General features: G+C 40.7%; 1 protein-coding gene across 3 annotated transcripts in view; it reads left to right on the forward strand.

Moving 5' to 3' along the window:
• EML5 (EMAP like 5) overlaps nucleotides 1–25,556 on the forward strand; it is a 337,324-nt gene that overhangs the window by 278,193 nt on the left and 33,575 nt on the right. For all 3 annotated transcript variants that reach the window (XM_045015105.1, XM_045015106.1, XM_045015108.1), the window contains 3 exons: nucleotides 21,292–21,370; nucleotides 21,613–21,720; nucleotides 22,797–22,926. In XM_045015105.1, coding sequence (XP_044871040.1) covers nucleotides 21,292–21,370; nucleotides 21,613–21,720; nucleotides 22,797–22,926 — 317 coding nt within the window. The remainder of the gene's footprint in view (nucleotides 1–21,291; nucleotides 21,371–21,612; nucleotides 21,721–22,796; nucleotides 22,927–25,556) is intronic.

A 25,556-nucleotide genomic window follows, 5' to 3' on the forward strand; every position in this document is an offset into this window, starting at 1 on the left:
TGGGAAGCAATGCTCCCTGAATACCGCATGAAAGCCTCGCGCGGAAAACGGTGCTATCACGGAGCACCCAATAAGGCAGCTCTCCTCAGGAACCTCCTGCTGATGCTTATCGATTAACGGAAGGAGAGCTTCGTGGAGATCTCCCAGGAGGATTTCTGTTCTATCACCATATATAGAGAGACCTCCTTCTCACACACTTCAGATTCCTGTTATATTAAGAATAAAAGTTAACATGGTTACAGCACTTACCGACTGCTCCTTCCCCTGATTCAGGGTCCGGGTTAATGGCCGGGGAGGGTGGTTGGGGGATCTCCGTGATGGTGATGAATAGATCCTGGCTGTCGGGGAAACCATCGTTGTAAGCGCTCTCGCCTGCCTTGTCCTCCACAAACCCTTCCTCATCTTCCCCGTCCGCGAACATCACCGAGGAACTGGCCGTCGACACTGTCCCATCGTCAGAGTCCACGGTCACTGGTGGGGCAGTGGTGGCAGGCTCCGTAGCGTCCGTTTGCCGCTTTGATTTTTTGGTAGCCTTGTCTGGGGTCCTTGATTTTCACGCGGCGCTGCGTTGCATCCCGCCTGTATCCTCTGTCTCTCATGGCTTTGGAGACCTTCTCGTAGGTCTTCGCATTCCCTGTTTTGGAGCGCAGCTCCGAAAGCACAGACTCCTCGCCCCACACACCGATCAGATCGAAGAGTTCCCAGTCAGTCTATGCTGGGTCCCTCTTTCTATTCACAGATAACATGAACTCCTCTGCTGGAGAGCTCTGCATCGTTGCAGGTGCTGCGGAGCTCGCCCCGATGTCCAGCCAGGACGTCAGATTCAAAGTGCCCAGACAGGAAAATGAATTCAAATTTTCCCGGGTCATTTACTGTGTGGCTGGTCAGAGAATCCAAGCTCGGACTGCTGTCCAGAGCGTCAACAGAGTGGTGCACTGTGGGATAGCTCCCGGAGCTACTAAGTTCGATTTGCATCCACACCTAGCCTAATTCGAGCTAGCCATGTCGAATTTAGCATTACTCCACCTGTCGGGGTGGAGTACCAAATTCGAACTAACGAGCCCTCTAGTTCGAATTAAATGGCTTCCTGGTGTGGACGGTTGAGCGGTTAGTTCGAATTAACGCTGCTAAATTCGAATTAAAGTCCTAGTGTAGACCAGGCCTTAGTACACTATTCCCATTAACACTACTTTGTTCTTGTTGCTGAGTATTCTTATGAAGAGAAAGCCAGTATTTCTCACTGAACTCCAGAACATATCAGAAAGAAAGCAGACTATACCTGCTCATTGCTGTGATAGTGCTCAGAAAGTATATAGTATACACCCTGATGCAGGGGTTTACAGTGCAGTCTTTTTGCATAAGGAGTTAATGAAGATCATTCCTTTGATATTTTCCATTTGTTCACTTACATTTCAGTTGAGTATACAATATACATCAAACAGGGGGTCTCTGATAGTCTGAGGTATGAGTAAACTTGATACATCTGCCTAAGTATTACAAACAAGTTTAAAATATCACCTGTAAAAAGATTTATTGTTTTTACATCAGCTTTGACTAAATATACTCATAGGACCACAGAGATGTACTGAAGTAAAGTTGTGCTTCTGAGGGGCGGATGTCCCCCATTTAATATATATATATTAAAACTTGTGTGTAAACAAGACATTATATCTTAGAAGTTATCTTAACCTTTTTAATACATAGTGCAGCAAGATTACATTTTTATATAGTAGAGAAAAATGAATATTACCAAGTAATGGAGGTATAAGACTATGTATATCTGTGATATAGGTATTATGACATTAAATGATATAGGTATTATGACATTAAGTGCAATACTCAAGATGTTTGTGATGGTAACTATGCCTGAGTTTTCTTTGTGGTCTTATGCATCATTTTTCCTATGTTGTGCTGTTTATATTTAGTAGATAAAAGTAATACAATTTTGTTTTACCTGCATAATTAATAATGTTTTGGCTTAACTGTTTTATTTCACCTTTGGGGAACAGTTCCTCTGTTTTCCCCAACAAGGTAAACGGGATTTTTGCAACTTTGTGGTGACTTTGTCACCACAAGCAGCAGAAATCTTGTATAGGCATTTAATATTAAAAGGAAGATGAGTCTACAGATGTTTTTGAAGCTTTAAATACTTGTGACTGTTTGTTCCCCTGCAGTGCAAGGGAGCAAAAGGACAAAAACTAGAAAGAAAAGGAGTTTAAAGGGGTATGGAAGGGGTGGCTGGCCACATGCGGTGCTCCAACCTCATGGCATAATTGTCTGCCTTCCTGCTGTATAATTCCCACTGCAGAAGAGCAGGACAGGGAAAAAATGGAATGGTCTGGTGGAACAGCTGCTTTATATGGCTTGTCTCTCAATGGAAATGGGTCCAGAAACGGAAGGTGCAGCTTCTCTGAGCAGCATTAACTCGTGCTATCAATTGTATGACCCCCAGAAGAGGAGTTCCTGGCCACTAATGCCAATATATCAGGCAGGGGAGACAATGGCAACACAACAACTGTACCATCTATTCTTTTGTTCTGGGGATGGCAAGGAAAAGTGTGGCGCCAAGAGCCACAACTGCATATGGCTTGAAATATTTGGGGTCTTTGCTATTAATTCCTGTGTGTCTTTGGCTGATGCAAGTAACTTTGGGTACCACCCCTTACCTCCTCCACAATGTTACTTATGCAATAACATGACAAGGAAATGTGATAGTATTTTGGTTTTCCAAGACCTGATAAAATTATAAAGTAAGTATTCTCTTACTATGCAGTTTTATGTAAGGAAAGCATGTGACCCTTCATTTTCACTGGAAACTCCTTATTTGGATATAGTAGGTGCCCTAGTAGGCACTTCCAATGAAAATGCAGTTTTGAAATATTAAAAAATGGAAGTGGAGAATTTTTTTCTTTTAGTCCTGAATTCAAAGTAACAAACTAACTCCCTATTACTTGAATAGTGATATGACATAAAAATTATCATACAGTTGGGTAAAGTTAATTTACATAAATTGCATCTGACAAGTGGGTATTCACCCACAAAAGCTTATGCTCCAATACATCTGTTAGTCTATAAGGTGCCACAGGACTCTTTGTGGCTTTTTAATTTACACAGTATCCTATAAAGTCTGAGAGCTTAAGGGAGTTAGATTCCCAGGTCCTATTGAAAGTTGGTGGAAGTTGTGTGATTAACTCCTTTTGATCTCTTTGACTGTGTCAGCCTAAAGTGCTCTGAAGGTTGATATTAAAAGTAGAAATGGACCAAAACTTTACATTTCTGACCTGATGATATTTTACAGAATATGTGGGTGTTAAAACTCAGGGGTTTGGTTCAGCCTATACAGAGTTAGAGGTCAGTTGCAAAGTGTGAATACAGATCTGAATTTCCAGAAAATGTAGGGAGAAATTGGATGCAGAGTTTTGTTTTGGACCCATTTCTAATCAAGTCACGTTATTCTGTTGTGAAACAAAGTGTTTTCACATAGCTATGACTTATCGTCTGTATTGCTATGTTTATTGTATCCATTATTTAGAATGATAAAATGCTATGGACTGTAAGGTAACACTCACATGTGACATTTGAATGATTTATGTCTTCTAAGGTGTGTGCATCATTTACCTATTTTTTCTGTGTGGCATTTTTATATATTTGATGGGTCACAAAAGACTGGGAAACCATTTTTAATGATGAACCTTTTCTAAATGTTTCTCTCTTTTCATCTGTATTGTTGGGTTGTTTTGTAATATTTGACTGGACATGTTTTCATAAGAGAGAAAGTTTGGGGTTTTAGGAAGGTTATAGAATGGCTCATCATAAGAATGGGAGTGTGAAATCAAGGGAGAATTGCCCAGTTTGTATAATGCAATGAGCAGTATGCACAAATCAGACTGGTTAAAGTGCTATAAAAAAGCAGTGTTATTTTCTTGAAACTTAAGGCCAAGAATTTCAAAAGTGATTAGTGATTTTGGGTGCCTCCATTTTTGGATGCCCAAACTGAGATCCCTTTAAGGGGCCTGATTTTCAGAAAGTATTGATCATTGTATCAACCCGAAAATCAGGTCCCTTTAAGGTGTCTCAGATTAGGCATCCAAAATAATTAGCCACTTTTGAAAATTGTCGCCAATGTGTATTTCTCCGAAGTGACTTACAGAGTGGCTTCCTTCGGTTCCATGATTGTCTCTCAGTTTACAAGTAAAAAAGTACCAGACAACCCTGAAGATTCAACGTGAAATATGTAAGTCAAGTAGGATTTTTTTTTTCCTGAGTCATGTGTCATCCCCAGTAATAAATATTTTTCTACAAGGTGGCCTATTGTTGAATGCATTATCCGACCCCACTAAGAACTGTGAACCTTCCAGAAAAGTAGTGTTTATTAGGACTATATGAGCACTCCTACATAGCTCAGAATGTTAGGAGCTGAAGTTGTAAGCGAAGTGTGGTCCTCAGTAGCTTCCGTTCCTTCCTTTCCAACTATTTACTCTGGGACCAGCCACTATTATCAAGCTTCAGGCTGGCAAACACTGTGGGACCAGTTCTGAGGTTGATCAGATGATGATGTCAGCACCATTTTCTGTGTCTGATGGTGGGGTATCCTTAGTGCCAGGGATTTAGATGATCTCTCCTCTCAGCCATGAACTGCATACTGCTATTTGTGTGAGTTCCTCACTGCCAGAGTGTCTCAGCTAAGCCATCTCCTGTCAGTGCTGAATTTTCCTCCCAGTGCTATGCCCCATGTTTAGTAAAGTCTGTTTACTCTCCCCCTGCTGTCAAGCAAAAGGGCAAACAGAAGCTGATCCCAGATGGGATCTGCACCAGGAAACTTTTTTCCACTGTGGAGAAAAAAGAAACATTGCTTTGGATATAGAGGGTACATCAATCATTGAAGGTCTGGGTTCTGAAGATACTTCTGATCTTTCATGGTTGGCAATTCCCAGGATTCTGTCTGGTTGTCCCTACTTTGGAGACAGTATAGTCTCCCAGTGATGATGCCCCTTTTGTTGTCTTTAATTAGGTATTTATGCTATAATGGTGCAGGGCATATATGAGCACCTCATGAACATTAATTCCTCTTCAACTGCTTGCTCATCTTGATTCCATTGTAGGTATGCACGTGCCCATGTGCACGGTCTTCCGAGATTTTTGCCTTAGCGGTATCCATGAGGCTGGCCGTGGCGCCCCCTTGAGTGCCACATCGTGCACTTGGATATCAGGCACCGCCGTTCCTACTCCCTTTCAGTTCCTTCTTACCACCTGAGGTGGTCAGTCAGAGCACCTTTCCTTGCTTGGCAAGGGCTAGCAGTTTTGTCATCTTGGACTTGTTTCTTAAAGCCTTGTATATAGTTATTCTTAATAGGTAGTGTTAAGTACCTGTTAATAGTTTAGTTGTTAGTAGTAAAGGTCCCAGCAAGCACTTTGCCCCCAGAAGGCCATGGCCTGATCTCTGGGTTTCAAGCCCTGCACAGAGTGTAACAGGCCTATGCCTGTTAGTGACCCTCACAACAGTTGTCTCAAGTGCTTGTGGGAGGCACACATCAAAGACAAGTGCTGTATCTGTAAGAACTCTCAGCGGCATTCCTGGCCCAGGTCCCGATCCAGAAGATCTGCAGGGTGGCGAAATGGTCATCAGTCCCCAGCTTTTACTTCTCACTATGCCATTACCCAGCATGCCAGGGACGATGTAGCATTCAGCAGAGCAGTGCTTCAATCAACTAATCCGTGAACTCCGACCCCACCTCCAAGGTACAGCTTGGGAGTCACCTTGGAATCGACGTGAGCAAGCACTCGAAGAACAACTGTTCCCTACCTCTCATAACAGTTGTTCTTCGAAATGTGTTGCTCATGTCCATTCCAAGACCCACCCTCCTACCCCTCTGTTGGAGTGAACCGACAAGAAGGAACTGAAGAGGCAGTGGGCTGGCAGGGCTTTTTATGGGGTGCCATGAAGGTGCACCTCCAGGGGGTGCCTGATCCGACCCAATGGGAATCGCTAGGGGAAAAACCTTCCAGCAACTGTGCATGCAGCGTGCACACGCCTACTTGGAATGGACCTGAGCAACACATCTTGAAGAACAACAGTTATGAGAGGTAGGTAACCATTTTTTGATGTGAAAATAGGGAAACACCTTGTGAAGGAAAAGAAAAATTACTTACTGTCGTAACTCTGATTCTCTGAGCTTTCCCATAGAAAGAGCACCCAGTTAGGAGATGCATGACTCCTGCTCATGAACTTGGAATTATCTAAAAATCAGTTCCATTAAGGCTGCTTCTCCCTCCCTCCCTTGCACAGAGTTTTGATGTTATAAAAGGTGGAGGGGCCCCAATCACTATTCAGCTCCTTCTCCTAATTCAGGAATCTCTTTAGAGGCTCCAAAGAACTCCAGAAGATAGATTCATAGATTCTAGGACTGGAAGGGAGCTTGAGAGGTCATCAAGTCCAGTCCCCTGCCCTCATGGCAGGACCAAATACTGTCTAGACCATCCCAGATAGACATTTATCTAATCTAGTCTTAAATATCTCCAGAGATGGAGATTCCACAACCTTCCTAGGCAATTTATTTCAGTGTTTAACCACCCTGACAGTTAAGAACTTTTTCCTATTGTCCAACCTAAACCTCCCTTGCTGTAGTTTAAGCCCATTGCTTCTTGTTCTATCTTTAGAGGCTAAGGTGAACAAGTTTTCTCCCTCCTCCTTATGACACTCTTTTAGATACCTGAAAACTGCTATCATGTCCCCTTTGTCTTCTCTTTTCCAAACTAAACAAACCCAGTTATTTCAGCCTTCCTTCATAGGTCATGTTCTCAAGACCTTTAATCATTCTTGTTGCTCTTCTCTGGACCCTCTCCAATTTCTCCACATCTTTCTTGAAATGCGGTACCCAGAACTGGATACAATACTCCAATTGAGGCCTAACCAGCGCAGAGTAGAGCGGAAGAATGACTTCTCGTGTCTTGCTCACAATACACCTGTTAATGCATCCTAGAATCATGTTTGCTTTTTTTGCAACAGCATCACACTGTTGACTCATATTTAGCTTGTGGTCCACTATAACCCCTAGATCCCTTTCTGCCGTACTCCTTCCTAGACAGTCTCTTCCCATTCTGTATGTGTGAAACTGATTGTTCCTTCCTAAGTGGAGCACTTTGCATTTGTCTTTGTTAAACTTCATCCTGTTTACCTCAGACCATTTCTCCAATTTGTCCAGATCATTTTGAATTATGACCCTATCCTCCAAAGCAGATGCAATCCTTCCCAGTTTGGTATCATCTGCAAATTTAATAAGCGTACTTTCTATGCCAATATCTAAGTTGTTGATGAAGATACTGAACAGAGCCGGTCCAAAAACAGACCCCTGAGGAACCCCACTTGTTATACTTTCCAGCAGGATTGGGAACCATTAATAACTACTCTCTAAGTACGGTTATCCAGCCAGTTATGCACCCACCTTATAGTAGCCCCATCTAAGTTGTATTTGCCTAGTTTATTGATAAGAATATCATGCGAGACCATATCAAATGCCTTACTAAAGTCTAGGTATACCACATCCACCGCTTCTCCCTTATCCACAAGACTCGTTATCCTATCAAAGAAAGCTATCAGATTAGTTTGACATGATTTGTTCTTTACAAATCCATGCTGGCTATTCCCTGTCACCTTACCACCTTCCAAATGTTTGCAGATGATTTCCTTAATTACTTGCTCCATTATCTTCCCTGGCACAGAAGTATGGTTCCCCATGGGCAATCATCTGAGAGTTGTTATAGTATGTAACTGTTTTTTCTTTGTGAATTGCTCATATGGATCCCTACTCTTGGGAAATTATCAAGATATAAAAACCTTAAGGAAGATGGGTGTAACATAGTGCTTTGGGTGTACATGCATGTTCCCATGCCTGGTTTCAAGACTCTGACCTGCAGCAGAATCAAGTTAACAAGGGTAACCTGGTGGCAGCCCAGAGGTGGAAGAAGCACATTCTGACAGAGAAGAGACTCAGGGTCAAAAAAAAGGTATAGGAAAGGTCTCTCGGCATAACTGAGACAAGAGACACTTGCCAGGGAGCAAGAGAAGAAGCCTCATCAGGAAAAGAGCTGAATTTGAGAAGGATCTATACAGTCTGAGGAAGAGGTCTGGAAGATATGATTTGACATTGAACTGTTATGTCGTAATAATAAATTAGACCCCAAAAAGGGGATGTTACTTGAAGCATGAGTTCATATGCATTTATTCATGAGACCAAGAAGGGGGAAACTGAGGCAACAGATACATCACCGGGCAAGGTAGGCTGATCCTAGCAGTGTGGGTTTGAAGTGTATTAGTTAAAGATGATGACAAGATTGTTCTCTCAAATTGGGCATGACATCTCAAAACCAAGTTGAAGGAATGATGATGAAAAAATAGAGTTCCAGAAACAGCCTTGGGTATTTTAGTGATGGATACTGTGCAAAGACATATCACAGAAGCTGTCTTAGACTTAGCTGAGTGTCCTCTGATATCTCCATGTGGCTGAGTATCTGTCATGTCACAACAGCGTTGTATACCTAATCTGATTCATCTGGACAGCCTGCAAACCAAGATGGGTTGAACCCTGGTCTTGTTACATGCTTGAAAAGTCAGGGGAATTTGCAGATAATTTTGGCTTACATATATAATAACGTAAGGCCTTCTGGACATCTCAGATATGGATCCTTATCTCCCTAGATGTGTATAAGACCAGGGGAGGGCAAAAACACACAGGTTTCTGTCCCAATTGAAATGGAAATCAAAGATCACTTTACACAGGAAGTTGGAGTGAAGATACAGGATCACCTTATTCTTTTTGAACACAGTGAAGGGAGCATCAACCCTGTATCTTACTAAATAAGGGATCATGATGTGGCTATAATCAATGCCATCTTCACAGACAAATGGCACGCAGAACAGTTTAACAAGGTTCAAACAGCACTTTATGAAAACAAGATTCAGATACTGTGGTACTTCTGGTTCATGTGCCAGAGAAAATAGGTGGAAATTTTTTTCAGAAATGTGTTACTGTATGATGAGCAGATTGCCAACCCACAAACATGAGTGTAGAAATCTGAGGTGGCTCCCAGCTTGACTTGGGCTCCCAGCAGTCCAGAAGCCAAACTGTCAGCCTGGGGAGAATTTTAATCTGGATGGAGAATCTTGCCCCAATCCTGAGACAAGAAATCTAGTAGACTGGGAAACAGGACTTTGTAGTTTCAAGTTCCAGAGGATTAGAGAACCAAAACTTCCAGGCTTGGGCCAGGATTATCCATAGCATTTTGCTTTCATCCCATCTGACTTTCTTAATTAACTTCTGGATCGACAGAATCAGAGGAAAATCTTAAAGGAACTCCTGATTCCAGTCCAGGAGAAGAGTGCCTGTCAATGATGCTGGGTCATGCCTGCTCCTGGAGTCTATCCAGATGTATTTGGCACGCTAGTGATAGAGATCTAGCTGTGACTTGCCCCTCTAACAGAACAAATAATGAAACATTGAGTCTGTTGATTTGGAAACTCTGCTCAAGAACTTTTAGAAATTGAATTGGGAGAGAGGAGCTGAAATGTTCACATTGTAAAGAAACAATGCAAAAACAGATATTCTGAAAACCAGAGCCTTGCTGACCTGGGGATTAAGTTGTGAGGAGAGGGAAAATGGAAATGAGTTGAATGGGATTTTTTAAACATTATTTTCCTTTAGCAGGTTAATAACCCTATTTGCTTTGCTTTGTGCTTTCTTCTCATTTAAGCAAATTCTAAATTACTTCTGTTTTGTCTGCAAGAAATGATAACTGAGCTAGCATCTTTGCCAAACAGCTTGAACATTCTTATAACAAAAGCAAGTCAGAGCAAAAAGATTATAGTTGCTATCCAGAGTGGAAAATGTACATATTCACAGTGCAGTTATTGAACAATAACCAGAGCAAACCCAAGCATTCTGATTACTAATGATAAAGGCTGTTAACTTGTTAGAATATAGGAATATGCATTTTATATGGCTGCATGATTTTTCTCAATAATGAATACATGAAACAGACCCCTACAACCAATCAGCATGCTGAGGATAACTAGGAACCATTGCTGTACAGTTCATCATTAGCTGTACCACATGCCTGCAATTTGGTGAGCTGAGACAATTGCATTTCAGTATAATCTAATATATTTTGCTGTGTAAATTTGTACAGGTGTTGCATCTGCTTTGATTAGTGACTTGAATCTATCCTATCTGTCTCCTTATTTAGAGAAATGACCAGTTTCAAGTCATTTTTTAGATTGAATTATTCAGATGCTGTACTTATCAACTCTGTTAAATGCTTATCGTTCATCAGAGGTCCTCACTTCTCTCGATACCCACATACACACACATTTCCTCTTCTTGCTTATATTGGGAGTTATTTTTATTGGATCACATCCACCCTCCACTGCTTGTGCAGAACTTTAATTTAAGTTAGTGGCAGTTTTGTGCAAAAATCAGTGGTTGTGGTGAATAAACCTCTTATTATAGACACAATTTCTCTTCTGCTCTTTTTAAAAAAGCACTTTAAAAAGTTGATTTTCTTTCTTCCCTTTAAATATTTTGCTGAGAGCCAAACTTGTATAAGTAATCATTCTCTTTTTCTTATCTGCTGCTGAAAAGAGGTTCCAGGTAATGCTTTTATTTTGCTAAGCTGTCTAGTCCATATTTTACCATCACCCTCTCATTACCATTAAAAATCCATATGTTATTTTGGATTCTCATAGGATGCTGTACTTTACCTAGCAACCTTCAAAATACCATTATGCTGCTTATCAGTTCTTAAATTACATAGATAGAATCAGCTATAGTTCTATTTCATATATTCTACATTATATTTAGGGATGTATTTACCAATAATATTGTCCACATGTTCACAAAATTTGTGAACATTTAAAAAATATTAAATTAGTGTGAAATAAGAGGAGGTAGGAGTGGAGTTCAGTCTAGTTCTTAGTGGACAGCTATCTGTTATAAAAAAAACAAAACACCACAACTTGCACTCCTTTAGCATTTTTTGGCAGTCTCAGTAGAGAGAGCAAAGAAAAAATGGTCACAGAGACTGAATTTGCCATGACAATCTAGCACCCTTTATAAGCATTAAAGCCACTGTTTATCCATTATTAAAATCAAAATCTTAAATACTAGATAACTAACAGTTCTGTACTTGTGCACACAAAATTGGCACTTATCTCTATGCATACAAGGCTTAGTATGAGTGCCCAGTCTGACTGCTTATTGTCAGCGGGCAAGATTTTCAAAAGTACCTAAGGAAGCTATTAACTTTTAATGGAAATTAGACACTTAAATTGCTTAGTTGGTTTTGAAATCCCGACCAAAATAAATGTAAACAAACAAATTGTCTTCAATCTCTTCAAGTTCATAAACTATTTGGAGCTCATTTTTCTGTGGGCGAGGTTCAACCTGTACTGAGGGCCGGCACCACTGAAGTCCTTCAACATAGGTGGTAGTTATGCCATGTGGTATCCTTCAGCACAAGGGTGAATTTCTTCATCTGTCCATATAGCTGCAATTTATTCTCTGAAAAATGTGATTAGAATATCTACATTTTAACACAGAAATAAAGATATCACCATTGGCATTTCAGCCTCGTTTACCACTCAACTCAAAGATAAAAGACTTGTTGGCATCTTACACTAGTAGAGGAGAGAGATAGATAAGGAAATGCACATCAGAAAAGAGCATACTTTGATCTGTTAATAGCTTTAAAATGAAACCTAGGGAGAGACATATTGTAACATTGTACAGAACTATATATGCATACCATCATCAATGATGTTGAAATCACATCAAGTGGGATGAAATGAGATTAATTGTTCTTAAACTATGTATAGTATCAGGGGCGGCTCCAGACATTTTGCCACCCCAAGCACGGCGGCATGCCGCGGGAAGTGCTCTGCCGGTCGCCGGTCCTGCGGCTCCGGTGGACCTCCCGCAGGCGTGCCTGCGGAGGGTCCACTGGTCCTGCGGCTCCACCGAAGCCACGGGACCAGAGGACCCTCCACAGGCACGCCTGTGGGAGGTCCACCGGAGCCCTGCCTGCCCCACTCCCGGCAACCGGCAGAGCACCCCCCGCGGCATGCCGCCCCAAACACGTGCTTGGCGTGCTGGGGCCTGGAGCCGCCCCTGTATAGTATAAATAGATTTATTTCATTTCTACAGTCTTTTAACAAAGAATACTAAAATATAGATGTCTAGTAACACTGACTACATTTTCATGCATAAAACAAATTACCTATGAGAACGGTCTATTCCCCTTTGATACAGGGACTTAACTCCTGTATTAACTCCCTTACATGTGTTCAAAGAGAAAATTAACCTAAAAGCTTCCCATGCCTCTCCCACCTTTTGTATGCACAATTTTTGAGCATGCAGCTGTATTCCTCATGCAAATGCATGTCCGCTATATATTGCATGTGCTAATAGTGACCCAACTGCATACCAAATGAAAAATCAGCCTGCAAAAACTGGGTTTTTTTAGATTTGCATCCTTAGGACAGTGTTTTGAAAATGTACTCCCATGTTCTGTACCATGCCTGGCATATGCCTGCTTCTGAATGCTGAGATTGTTATCCTGAAACATATTTGAATGAAAAATATGTACATATACCCTTACTCTTATCTTGCACTCAGTTTCCACTGCTGTGAAAAAATATAGTGCATTTAGAGGGGTTTTTTTTGTTTTGTTTTTAGATTGGTTTACAATTATATTGTTTGGATATCTTGAAAGACAGACAGTTAATCAAATTTAACTCTATTCTTGAGACCAAAAGTAATTTATTTTGCATACTTTATGATATAGTATAGTAGCATACAAATTCAAATAGGCCAATCAGTTGCTTGGCTAAGGAGTTATATATTGTACTTAAATACTAGATGGTGTTCTGAAATTGTTTTATAATAGAAAACTGTCATACATTTCTCTCTTCTCCCATTTTACAACAGTGGATTAAGGGACAGACAACATTTTATGATGCCACCTACTGGAAGGAGGCAAAAAGTTCTGAAACCCCACACGTAACTACATAAGCTTGAGCCAGAACTTTCTCCCTTTAATTTTCTTTGTCTTCTGTACTGGGAAACATAGAGGCTTCAACTCTGCACTCCTGCTGTCTCCTTTCTTCTTCCCTTTTTCTCTCTTTCTCTGTCTTTCAGGGACACAAAAGAAGAAAGGAGACAAGGAAGGGAAAGAAACTTGAATGTTTTTCTTCAAATCCAAGGGAGGGTAGAAGGCAGGGGACCAGGATCTGTGGCTCATCACTCCCTGGGGGTGGGGTGATCTCAACAGGGGTTGGCAATTCAACCAGACATTGTAAATATCAGATTTACAAGGGTGGACAGAGTACAGACTTTCCTTCCTCAATCTCTAAGAGGCTCCCTTGATTGAAGCACCCATATGCCTAGCATGCTGCATCCCTGCCTTACTGGTATCAGCACTCTGCCTCAGCTTTCAGCTCTGCTCCACAGCTTATGCAGTTCATCATCATCAGCTTCTCTGCCTCCACAAGGCCCAGGGACTCTTGTACCTGAGGTCTTCAAGCCAATCCCACTTCTGGTAAGTCCTGCTTTGGCAGGTATTTCTTCTGCCTCTCCTCCCTTGTTGGACCCTTCTACTGCTTTCCTTCTCCCTGTGCTTCCCATCCCCAGGATTTTCCTCTTTCACTTGTTGTTCCTGCAGGAATTTCTGCTGCTCCAACTTCAGCCCCCTTAGCCCTCCGAGCCTTTCCCTGTCCATCTGGCACTCCCTCAGCCCCAGATGGTTCTGACATCTCCTTTGTTCCCTGTGCAAACAGCACAATTCTCTACTCTCAGGGGTCTGATGCCAGGGGGCCTGCTTGTTCTCCATACTGGAGACCAAATTCTCTAGCGGCCTGCCTGCTCATTGAGCTTTCTTTTTAGCAGCATGTCCAGCTGTTCAGCAGCTCTCCAGTTCAGGCTCTCCAGCTCAGGCTCTCCATTGTCCATTTCCTGAGGCTTCTCCACCTGTCCTGGCCCTGGTAAGCCACACTCTGGCAGATTCATATCTTTCATATTCTACTTCTCAGTTAAAGCCTTGGTAGAAATTTGTGCTGGCTGTAAGCTCCAGGTTATTCCCTGTATCTGGTGTAAGTATTGAGCTGGTGACTGGAGGATCCAGCCCCTGGGTTTCATATCATTGCACTCAGGAATTCAAACCCCAGATCATGCTCCTTCAGCATGAGACTGAAACTGACTACTTCACAATTTATAGTATGTGGGTCTTTCTGTTGAGACCCTGAAAACCAAGACCCTGGCTGCTTATAAAAAGTGTTTGTTGAGCACTTCCCGTCCTAATCCTTCAGCTCTGCCGTCTCTGCCTCCCCTTACGAGGCTGTAAGTGCAGAAACCAGAACTTTGTCTCTCCATCTTCGGGGAGAGGTTTATCTCCTCTCCCTTGTTTCCCAGTAGCAGGTTTTCCTTCCATTTTTCTGCTCTTGCCCAGGGAGCCTATGCAGTTCATAGGTTCAGTAGAAACTTGGTCTTTCTCTCGGTCTCTGGCTGGGATTCATCTCTGCTCTCTCACTGATTTTCTTTGAATGCACACTTTTTCTCACAGGTGCTCTGAATGGCCTGGCTGTCACATCATTGCTCTCACTTTCTGTATCTGTGGTCTCCCTTACTGCACCACACATCAGGACCCCTTACCTGTTGCCTTTCAGTCTTTGCTAATTGTGTGTTGCACCAGCCTCAGAAAGGATGGACTTTACAGCCACACTCTCATACTGGGTCCCTTCTGCACAGGCAGTACCTCTTCCTGTAAGACTGCCTGTCCCTGCCCTCCTTGTTGCTAACTTGAGTCCAGTTTAGAAGCACCATGGTCCCTCTGCACAATGCTTAGCAGCTTGTCATGAGAAATATAACCTTGAGGTCTGATCCTACAAGGTTATTGCTGCACAGAGGTAATAGACATAATTCCCTTGAGAGGGACCTCATATTTGAACCAGCTTCTTGTGCAGAATCACCAAAATCCTTCATTTCTAGGCTGCTGGGGACCTTCAATGTGTATTTTCCACGGTCAGAATGTGGAATATATATCTTGGGAGAATACTTGAACTTGTGCCTCAGTAATGAGGTTCCAGTTGTCATAATCTTGTTGTTCCTAAGTTCTCCTCCTTAGTATTAAGTAAGACAAGTATAGAGCATTGTACAGCTGCCTGCTTTTATCTGTGGCATATCCTTTTGTAGTCATGGGGAAGTTCATATGATAATATTTTTTGCTTTCTGAGGTTCTTAGAGAACTTGGTAATGTTAATGAGTTAGGATACGCAACACAACTGTGAAGTAGGGACATCTTGCTTCCATCGAGAGAGGGAGGCTGAGGCACTGAAAGGTGATGCGACTCCAGGATCTCTTTTGTAATGGAACTATCTGTCCCTCCAGAGGAATTTTGGTGAGGAATTCTGCTCCTAGTTATTTCTTATGCACAAAAACTACAAAGAGCTCTGGTGCTTCCTTGTTTAATGTTAAATAACAGCAGAGATTCTGTATGGAAACTTCCAGGTCAGTTCACTTTTCCCAAGTGACCATCTCTGTTTGATCACAGTTCAGAGCCCATATCTGCATGTTCATATCTTTTCAGCTCATTGGAGTCTTCTACTTTTCACCCTCAGAAACAGTCACTTCCTGTGTTTAGCACCCTGCCATTTGTACTTTCTTCAGCTTCCAAATCTTGCTGGTACTGGATGCCAACTTCACTGGGACAAATCCCACCTGACCTCTTTCCAGTAATTTGTTCTTCTGGGTGTATTCCTAAATAGCTATCTGTGGAAGGCTCTCATGTCCTATTAAAGGCTTCAGTCCTTACTGAGCATGCTGTTGCCAATCACAGCATCTCCCCTTCCTCAGTCAGGAGCATCCTTGGGATACTGGCTTGCTTTGTAGCCTGGGTGGACCTAGTTCTGTAGATGTGACTGAATCTTTGGCCTTGGCCCATGTGGCACTCTTTCTTCCCTGTGTTGATTCATCCTTCTTTGAATTAGTGATTTTCTCCATCCATCCCCTGTCTCTTTAGCACCATTGACATGTGTCTCTTGGATTGGGATGGTGCATCTGGGCAATCCATCAGCCCATGATCCTGGTCTAGGGGGTATTGTGGGTGGAGTAGAAGGCTCCCAGAACTCTGGGCCTCCTGCCTTACTCTCCTAATTTGGTAGCTTCCAGTCCTGATTTCCCACATCTTTGTCTGCTGTAACAATCAAACAGCAGTGGCTTCTGCCAACTGCTAGGGAGGTGCTTGCAATACAGCCCCTAGTTTTGGAAGTGATGCTTCTGAGAACCCTTCTTCTGTCCTTGAGACCACTATATCTGGAGGACCATAACAGCAGCCTTCCAGGCAGACTTAATTACAAACTCTTCTGGGAAAATGAAACCTTGTGCCCCTGGACTTCGATGCCATTTTCCAGAGTAAAGAGTGCCTCACCTTGGACTGGTTTATCTTGATGTCTGTCAGTCATTTCTGATTCAGTTCTCTTATCCCAGTCCCTCACCAGAGTTGAAGTGGTGTATTGAGATGCTGCTTCCTCTGCTACTCAAGGTACTGAGGAAAGCCAGGCAGGATGAAACAGTTGTAATCCTTGACCTGGTCCCTTCAACTCTGTGCTCTGTACCACATCCACCTTAGACTGACTGCATTTAAGTTGAAGGGAGCCACTTCTGAAAAGAAGGTTTCTCTGCTGACATGACACTGTCTGGAGAGTGGAAAAGGCTTTTTCTTACTCTTAGGTCTGGCAAGGTGTCCTGGCCTGGTCTGACATCAGAGGGCTGTCCTGTTTCCTACTTTTCTTGCTCCAGGATCTTTGGGATTTTTTTTCTATTGGTACTCAAGTAAGATCTCAAACCAGTGATTAATCCTTCCTTTGTTCCCAAGGTGAAGAAAAATCAGCTGTTCTTCCTCTTGCTCCCTCCAAATCCCATATTGCACCCCACCACCTATGAGAAGAAGTTTCATTTGTTGAACATCTAAAAAAAAAAAAGTTCTCATTCTCATGAGTTTAGAAAGCCAAAACAATTGCTACTCTGTTTTGAGGGTTGTAACAAGGGCAAGGCTGTATCTGAAGTCACTTTTGTTAGGTAGGTCCAAACCTGCATTCTCACAGAGTATGCCCAGGCTGGCAGCCTTGTCCTGAGTTTGTCAGATGACATTTGGCAAGAGAAGTCTTCACTTCTTGGTCAGTGATAGCTGAAGCAGTCATTTCCCAAGTGTATGATGTGGCGACATGGTTGTCTCTATTCCTTTTTATGTCACTATTAGCTAGGCCTCTCTGCTTCTCAGATGGTCTCTTTTGGACAAAGGGTCCTGCTAGCAGAACAAGCCCCGCTTCCTGGGTTTATTACTTACTACATCTCTGTCATTCTATCCACTGTTGTAGGATTGGCGAAGACAGACATATGACAACAGAAAATTACTTAGCAGTAATTCTGTTTATTGGAGTCTCCTGTTCTCTTTCCCTGCATCCCTCCATCCTCTGCTCTGGTGCTTGTTTATCATCTCTCTCACTGATTTGTATACTGTGTCCTTTTCTATGGCTGTGGAAGTTTTTTTTTAACTGGAGGGAGCATTTACTGGCTAAAGCTGTGTAGTCAGGTATGGAGTTTCAAAACTCTTTGCATCCCTGCTTCCAGTAGGTGGCACTATAATCCATCTGTCCTTTAATCCAACATCATAGGATGGTAGCCAAGGTTACTACAACTAACAAAATTGCTGGTAAGTAGTCTTCTAATATACAGCACTCTGACATCATTCATACTTATTATTTTTAAAAGGAGAAAGGTACTTTTATTCTGATGATAGAATAGTCAGCCATATTCATTTTATCTAAGCAAACAGGAAAGTAGATTAATGATAATTAGTTTATAATGCATCTTTAAGGTGTGATATTGAAATGAATGAATTTATTTATATGTAATCCGTAATTATTACTAAACATCTGTATAAGTGCCAAGAAGGTTATGGAGATATCAAAGGAAATATAGTACCTTAATTATAATCCCAGTGAATAATCTGCATGCAGATAGTAAAATCTTGATTAAGTACTCTCAGTATCATTTACCATATTGGTTTTAAGATGTCAGTTCTTTCCATTCATATAGTGAATGCAGTTCTTATCCCTGAAATAATATGGTATTGTGCAATCAAACTTGTTTTCAATTTACTTTTTAATCATCTCTCTTCTTCAGGAACTCTTGATCACATAAAGTTAAGAATTGGGAGTAAAGCTGGATAACATTTTACTATCTCACTTCAGAGATTTTTAGGACTAGACGTTATTAAATATAAACTAATGTTTTTCAAACATGTACAGCCAATAAATCTGAAATGGATAATATTCTAGAGGTCAGTGTAGCCATTTCCAGAATAATAAAGTAGTTAGCTATTTACAACTGAAAATGAAGGCTGTTTTATATAAAAAAGAAGGCATTGACATGTGATCTTAGTTTTAAATTAAAAGAGTTGTATAGGTTGTCTGATTTTTTTCAGTAGATATAATTGGAACCGGGCTGTTTGGAAGCAGCTCACTAAACAACTATGGGTGGGATTTGTGTTCCTATAAAACGTAGACGCTTTTGAAAATCCCACCCTAAATGACTGTATTTTTCTGACAGGAATTTAGTGGCAATATAATTTGTATCTATTACAATGTAATATTTCCAGTGGTTTTATTTATTTTGTATATTTTAAATATATTTACATCTTGCTTGATTTATATGTTTTCATAATATTCCAATAAACAAGTAATATAATCCGTTATACATCCTATTGATGAGACACATGTTTGGGGTTTGGTCAAGGGCATAGTTCTGAAGAGTCTAGTGTGGACACGGAGAGACATCCGTTTTCCATGCAAGATACTGATTGCTTATGTGCCTAACCGGAAATTGTACACCTATGAAAAAAGTGTAGAACAAAAGTGATAAAAACATGTTTTTTCTCACAATAAAACATTGATTTATCCCTGAAAAAGCATAAATGCGTTAAAGGATGTCTGTTATTTTGTGAAGATGAATTATATCCCATAGCTAGCATGTGTAAAATGGGTAAAAATTGCATGAGTTTTCAGGGACTTTTGTGGTTTAATTGGATAGTAAAATAAAAATACAGCAGTCTTGTGTAATATGCTTTATCATGTTTAGTGATTATATTGTATTAGTGTTGTAAATATATAGAGTACTTTACAAATATCAGGGGAAAATGTTCATTATCAGAGAGCTTGCCATGTACAAAACAGTAAGACAACATCAATAGAATTTTTTAAAATAATACTACGGAGAAAGAATCAACATGAATTAAAGAAAAACCCAAATATGGGGGAGAAGGCAAGAGAAGAGTCGAATTTGACAACAGTCTTCCAAGCCTGGGAAAGTAAAGTATGGGTATCATCACCAGTAGAGAAGGGAGGACATGGAAAGGGGTTAGGAAAGTTGGGAAGTTTAGTTTGAATATATTAAATACAAGAGCAGGAGGAGATGCAAGAATGGTCAGAGGGTTGAAAGTTAGGGATAGATAGGTAGACTTGGGAGCTATTAGTATAGAGGTAAGCTGAAACTAGGGAACGAGACAAAGGTTTTGAAAATTTATAGAAAAGCAAGGAACTGCCAACAAAAACCTCGTGGACTGATGGCTCCTTGTGCTCAGTCTAAGAGGTGATTGAGGGGGGAGACTGACCCAGCCTGCCTCTCTCTTTATCCCTGCACTCAGAAATTGGGAGGCTCCTGCTCCATATCATGACCACAGAGAGAGGCATAGGACACTGGGCCCACATTGCTAGGTCAAAGGGGGTGTGGTCAACAACTGTCCCTCTCCCTCCTCTGTCCCCACCATCAGCTCACAGTAGCATGAGATTCTAATGCTGCTGGTGCCTTTAGGGAAGAAAATATACTGTATTATGAGTTTCTGAGAATAAAAATTGTAATAGCTTTCCAGCCACCAACCTTCCCAGCAGAGTTGAAGATACATATTTGCATTCCTTAATCTTTTTCTATCTTTCACTTGAAAAACAACCTGGCAGAAAAACTAGTATGTTCCATGCCCCAACCAATGGGCACCTTTTGTGTTCTGTATCCTAGATAGGATTTCTGCCTGAAAAATACTCAAATTACAAGTTTCCTGCCAGTCATGTTCTGGGGGCATTGTCTCCAAGAGTTATGATCTGTTGTAGCTTTTCCTTTCAAAGACAAGGAATGATGGATAACTAACTCTCTTACAAACTCAGCTGAGTTAAATAATTTAGACTTCACAAAGACTTGTTAAATCCCCAATTTTGAATTAATACTATTTTTTCCGATAGTTTCGTGTAAAAGATTTTTTTAACAACTGAACATTTTATCTAGAATCAGCTCCTGTTGCTCTTGCAAATTTGTTAGCAATACTTATATTTTGTTGACCACATTTATGTATTTCTTTTCTGGATATATTGTTAAATAGATGTATAATTGTCCTTTGTGACTGAAATCATGTATGTTGTCTACAATATATAAATATTACAAATATTTTAAAAGATAAGTGAACAAATTCAAATTATTGTTTTCCTAGTGAAGTGATGGAAGCCCATTGCTTGAGACAACTTAAAACTAGACTAACCAGAATACTAGAATGTATACTGTAAGGATATAAAAGCAAACATGCATTTGCAAGGAGATGGGCTGGATGTTAATAGGTCTTTTCTATCTTTAATTCATATTTATTCAATTAAGAACTGACTTGAACTGTGGCAGAGGTGCCCAGGGCTCAGCAGAGTCTTTTACAGTTGTAGGAAGAGATGGGGGTATCTAGGGTCTGTTAAAGGAATGTAGGAAAGGAGGTGGGGAGATAACTGGGGTCTGTTTGGAGTTGTGGGAAAGGGTGGGACAACCTTAAATGAGTTTAGATAGTTCAGGCAAGCCTCTAAACTTTTGTGTGTCATCCAACAATAAATATTGCATTGAAAGGGAAAAACATGGAGAAAAAATATGCTGTTAGAAGTTAAAAATGTTTGGTTCATTTTTACTGGAAAATAAGACTTTGAATTGACTTAATAGATACTTTTAGAATTGTCAAAAATGTATCCAGTTGATCCGTATAAATTGTGAAACTTCTACAACCAGAAACAGCTATTCTTTTCACAGTGGTCTTTTTACTTTATGACAATTCAAGCAACGTAGTGATTTAGCAGTTTCCCCTATCCAGATAACAGATTAGACTATACTCTTCTAGTACGGAATGGGTCACAGACAGCCTTTTCTTATTCACAGTTCTCTATTTCAGACCACCAGTTAGTAGGGCACTGCCACAGCCTGAAAAACTTCAGACAAATAACGTTGGCAAAAAAAAGAGACCAATAGAGGTAAGGAAAACCACAGACATCTTTTTTTTCCTATTTTAACATTCCCTTAATCCCTTAATTTTTTTACTATTTTGTTCAAAAAATTGATTTGCTTATCAATAAAGTGAATGGTTGTATATGGTAAAGTTAGTATAAAGAGAGAAATAGTTAATAGCGTGTATGTATACAGCAGCAAATTTCCTTTTTTGGGAGGGGATCCTTTAGGATCTTTTATCTTTCATTTTTCTTTTGATCCCTGAAAGGTCCAATGTCACCCCACCCCACAAATGTGTCTGAGCCACAGCTTTCTTCAGAGTCTATCAGTTACAGAAACAGCACATTCAGCCTATGTGGTATGGAGTCCCTCTTGGGTGAGTGTAGGGTATCAGTATAATGTCACACTTGGCCAGAACTCTGATTTTTCCATGTGGCCATGCATTGTATTACCAGTAGGTTACTAAACCAGCTAAACAAATTACCTTTAATTCTGAAGTTTTATTCAGAGGAATGCAGTAAATTTCTCTCTCCCCTTTATGCATGAAATACCCTCCCTGAACTCATCTGTAAATTCACCTGAACTCTTCACTAACGTCTTCTCCTTTAAAACTAAAATTCAAAATAAACCTCTTCTGAAGCTTGTAAGTAATCGGCCAATTAATGATGCTTTTAGGGTTAGGTGGGATTAGACCCAATCCTGCAGTTAGATCTGATTGTAGGATTTGGAGCTTTAATTAGTATTTTCTCTCTCTTTCTCCCCTCCCAGTGCATATGAGGGGTTTTTTTTTCATTCTATGTTTGACTGTACCCTTTTCATATGTGACCTGTCTGCTTAAATTGTACGTGCTTTAAATTTGGGAGTGTGTCTTCATCTGTGTCATTGTCTTGCACAGTGGGACCCTGATCATCATTAGGCATCTGAATGCTATTGTAATATAAATATTAAATAATATTCTCACCCTATTAGAAATATAGATTATTAATTAATCTTCAAGAAAATATTTGGCATAGTATGTAGTATTTTGCCATGATGCTTTGGGAATTTTTAGGAACCATCTCAGCAGTCCAGTTCCCCTAGTCCTCCAAGCTGAACATCAGGTAGACTATGGGAATATGAAACTGGTGAAGAATACTATTCATACTAGTGTCCTAGCATCTTGTATATCAAGAGTTACGTTCTTGTTGCCGGATTAGACTGTGTATACTATTTTTTGTGAAAAATTTGTTTGCATTAACATCTATCAAAAGATATAGCATGAGATGTGGGGGAAATATGATATACTGGTGTAATAGGCAGCAGACCAGTGTCAGATGTTTTTGGCCATCGTCAAAAATTCATTTTTTCCTTTGAATATAGGCAATTACACATGTTTAAAAAATAAAGCACTAGGAAAGCTTTATTCATAAAGAAGTTTTAAAGTATTTAATAGACTTAAATCTGTTTTCTTAGGATCTAGTATTGGAGCTGGTATTTGGGTACCGAGGCAAGGACTGCAGGAACAATGTTCACTATCTGAATGATGGTGCTGATATAATTTATCATACTGCATCTGTTGGGATTCTGTATAACGTGGCAACAGGTAGGAAAAACTACTTAGGAAAATTTCTCTGCTCATGTGTACAGGCAACACCCATCTGATAACCAGTATACTTAAAATCTTAATGCTGTCTGGAAAAATTACAAAATAATGATTTACGAAAGAAAATCTAGCTAAAAGTGCAATCAAAGAGTGTGTGATCTGTATTATTTGTGCTATGTAGTCAAAAGAGATCTGAATAAATCCCTGGGAGGACAATATTTGGAAGGAGGTGTAAGAATCCAGTTATTTCAATACCAGTTTTCTTAACTCAGTAGTACTCCCCCTGCATGTACCAGCATCCTGTGTGTTCAAAAAGTAATTGTCTTCACATTCTCAGCTGACAGCAATATACTGCTAAAGAATCTGTAATTTAGGAGGCATTGCAATTTTGTCATTGTGATGCTGTGAGACATATCACATATCACAGTGTCCTGTTGAGCCTTCCAGGTTATGGTTGCCATCTTAGATTCCCTCCTGTGAAGAGGGATGAGGAGTACTGCTATTGTTCAAATTTTCCCAAGCTTTAATTTTAATACACTATTTTGAGTTAGGTCTGTGGTCAAAGTCAAAACTAAAATTAAAGTCTCAAGGTTTCTGTTCCAGCTGCAGGAACTAGCATGGAGCAAGTTTTGATAATTGCTCATGAGACCTAAAATGTTTCATTTTAGTTTTGAATTTAATACATTTAAAATTTCAGCATTGCTGCAAGCAGTTTTCTCTTAAAGTAATCCAAAATGACAGTTACTTGGAATGTGTACAGAATGTGCCTTAAACACACATGGATATATAATAAAATGTACAGGGAAAACTTCTGTGGGACCTTTGAATTCATCACACGTTTATAAAGTGAAGACAATATAGAAATTAATTTGCTGTGATTTTTGTTGACTTTTGTTAAATATGATATGAGCAAGTGAATGCATTTGAGTGGCCACATTACTTAGTTATGCAGATCATCCAAAACACTTGCCAATAAAACCTTTGAACCACGTAACAGCATCATCTTTTCCATATATGTTACAGAAAAACTGTTTTAGAAACGTTTGAAAGAGGTTTTAAAAACATTATTGGGACTATTTTTATGTCTTCATTTATTAAACTAGCAACTCACATCTCAGTCCTCCCATACCATGTATGTTAGTTCACCAACTACCCCCAATATTACTATTAAATGGTAGACTTAGACTTTCAAAGGGCTTATTATTCCCTATCATTATCTGCGTTTTGAAAATATAGGCAATTTGCCTGGTGGTTTGAATTTGGGAATCACTACTCTTAGGTCAGTTGTTTACCAGAAGTATTACAATATCCTAACAAAACATGCATCTTATATCTTTTGCTTATTATAAGAAAAGCTCCACTTCTTCTCTGCAAATACATGGCCAGAATATCCACCATCTCCAGGGTTGTCCCTTAGTAGAGATAGAAGTCTGTGGCCCAGTTCTTTCTGGCCACCAATGCTGTAACCCTATCCACAGTGGCCTTCTTGGAATCCCTGGGATGTTGCTCAGTCCAGAATGAGGTCACCTATTCCTCCAGTAGCCTCTCTTCCTGAACCTCCGTCGCTATAGCCACAGACAGTAGTTGCTCCAGAATTGCTGGTTCAGCCTGCACCATTGTTACAGGTGCCACGGGAGATTCCATGGGCTCTGCTTCCTCCTTCTTCTTCATTGCCAGACAACTCTGTGGTACCAGAATCTTCCTCCCTTGTACCTGAGGATTTTAAATCGTTCAGCCTTGGATATTCAGGCCAAGCTTGCTTAGGAGAACACCCATAAATTGATGGATTTATCCAATCCTCAGCTCCAGGGAGAGTGACTCTCTCCATAAATGAAGCAATCTTGGAACCGGCAGAGATCCTAACACCCAGATTCCTTACACCCACAATGAAATATGCAAATAAAAGATACCACATGCTATTTAGAAAAACTGAACGAGCACAAGTCCATGGGGCCAGATGCGCTGCATCCGAGGGTGCTAAAGGAGTTGGCGGATGTGATTGCAGAGCCATTGGCCATTATCTTGAAAACTCATGGCAATCGGGGGAGGTCCCGGTTGACTGGAAAAAGGCTAATGTAGTGCCCATCTTTAAAAAAGGAAAGAAAGAGGAACCGGGGAACTACACGCCAGTCAGCCTCACCTCGGTCCCTGGAAAAATCATGGAGCAGGTCCTCAAGGAATCAATTCTGAAGCACTTAGAAGAGAGGAAACAGGAACAGTCAGGAACAGTCAGCATGGATTCACCAAGGGCAAGTTATGCCTGACTAACCTAATTGCCTTCTATGAGGAGATAAGTGTGTCTGTGGATGAGGGGAAAGCAGTGAATGTGTTATTCCTTGACTTTAGCAAAGCTTTTGATACGGTCTCCCACAGTAATCTTGCCAGCAAGTTAAAGAAATATGGGCTGGATGAATGGACTATAAGGTGGATAGAAAGCTGGCTAGATCGTCAGGCTCAACGGGTAGTGATCAAAGACTCCATGTCTAGTTGGCAGCCGGTTTCAAGCGGAGTGCCCCAAGGGTCAGTCCTGGGGCCGGTTTTGTTCAATATCTTCACGAATTATCTGGAGGATGACGTGGACTGCACTCTCAGCAAGTTTGCAGATGACACTAAACTGGGAGGAGTGGTAG

Source organism: Mauremys mutica, chromosome 4, assembly GCF_020497125.1.
Source record: "Mauremys mutica isolate MM-2020 ecotype Southern chromosome 4, ASM2049712v1, whole genome shotgun sequence".
NCBI lineage: Eukaryota > Metazoa > Chordata > Testudines > Geoemydidae > Mauremys > Mauremys mutica.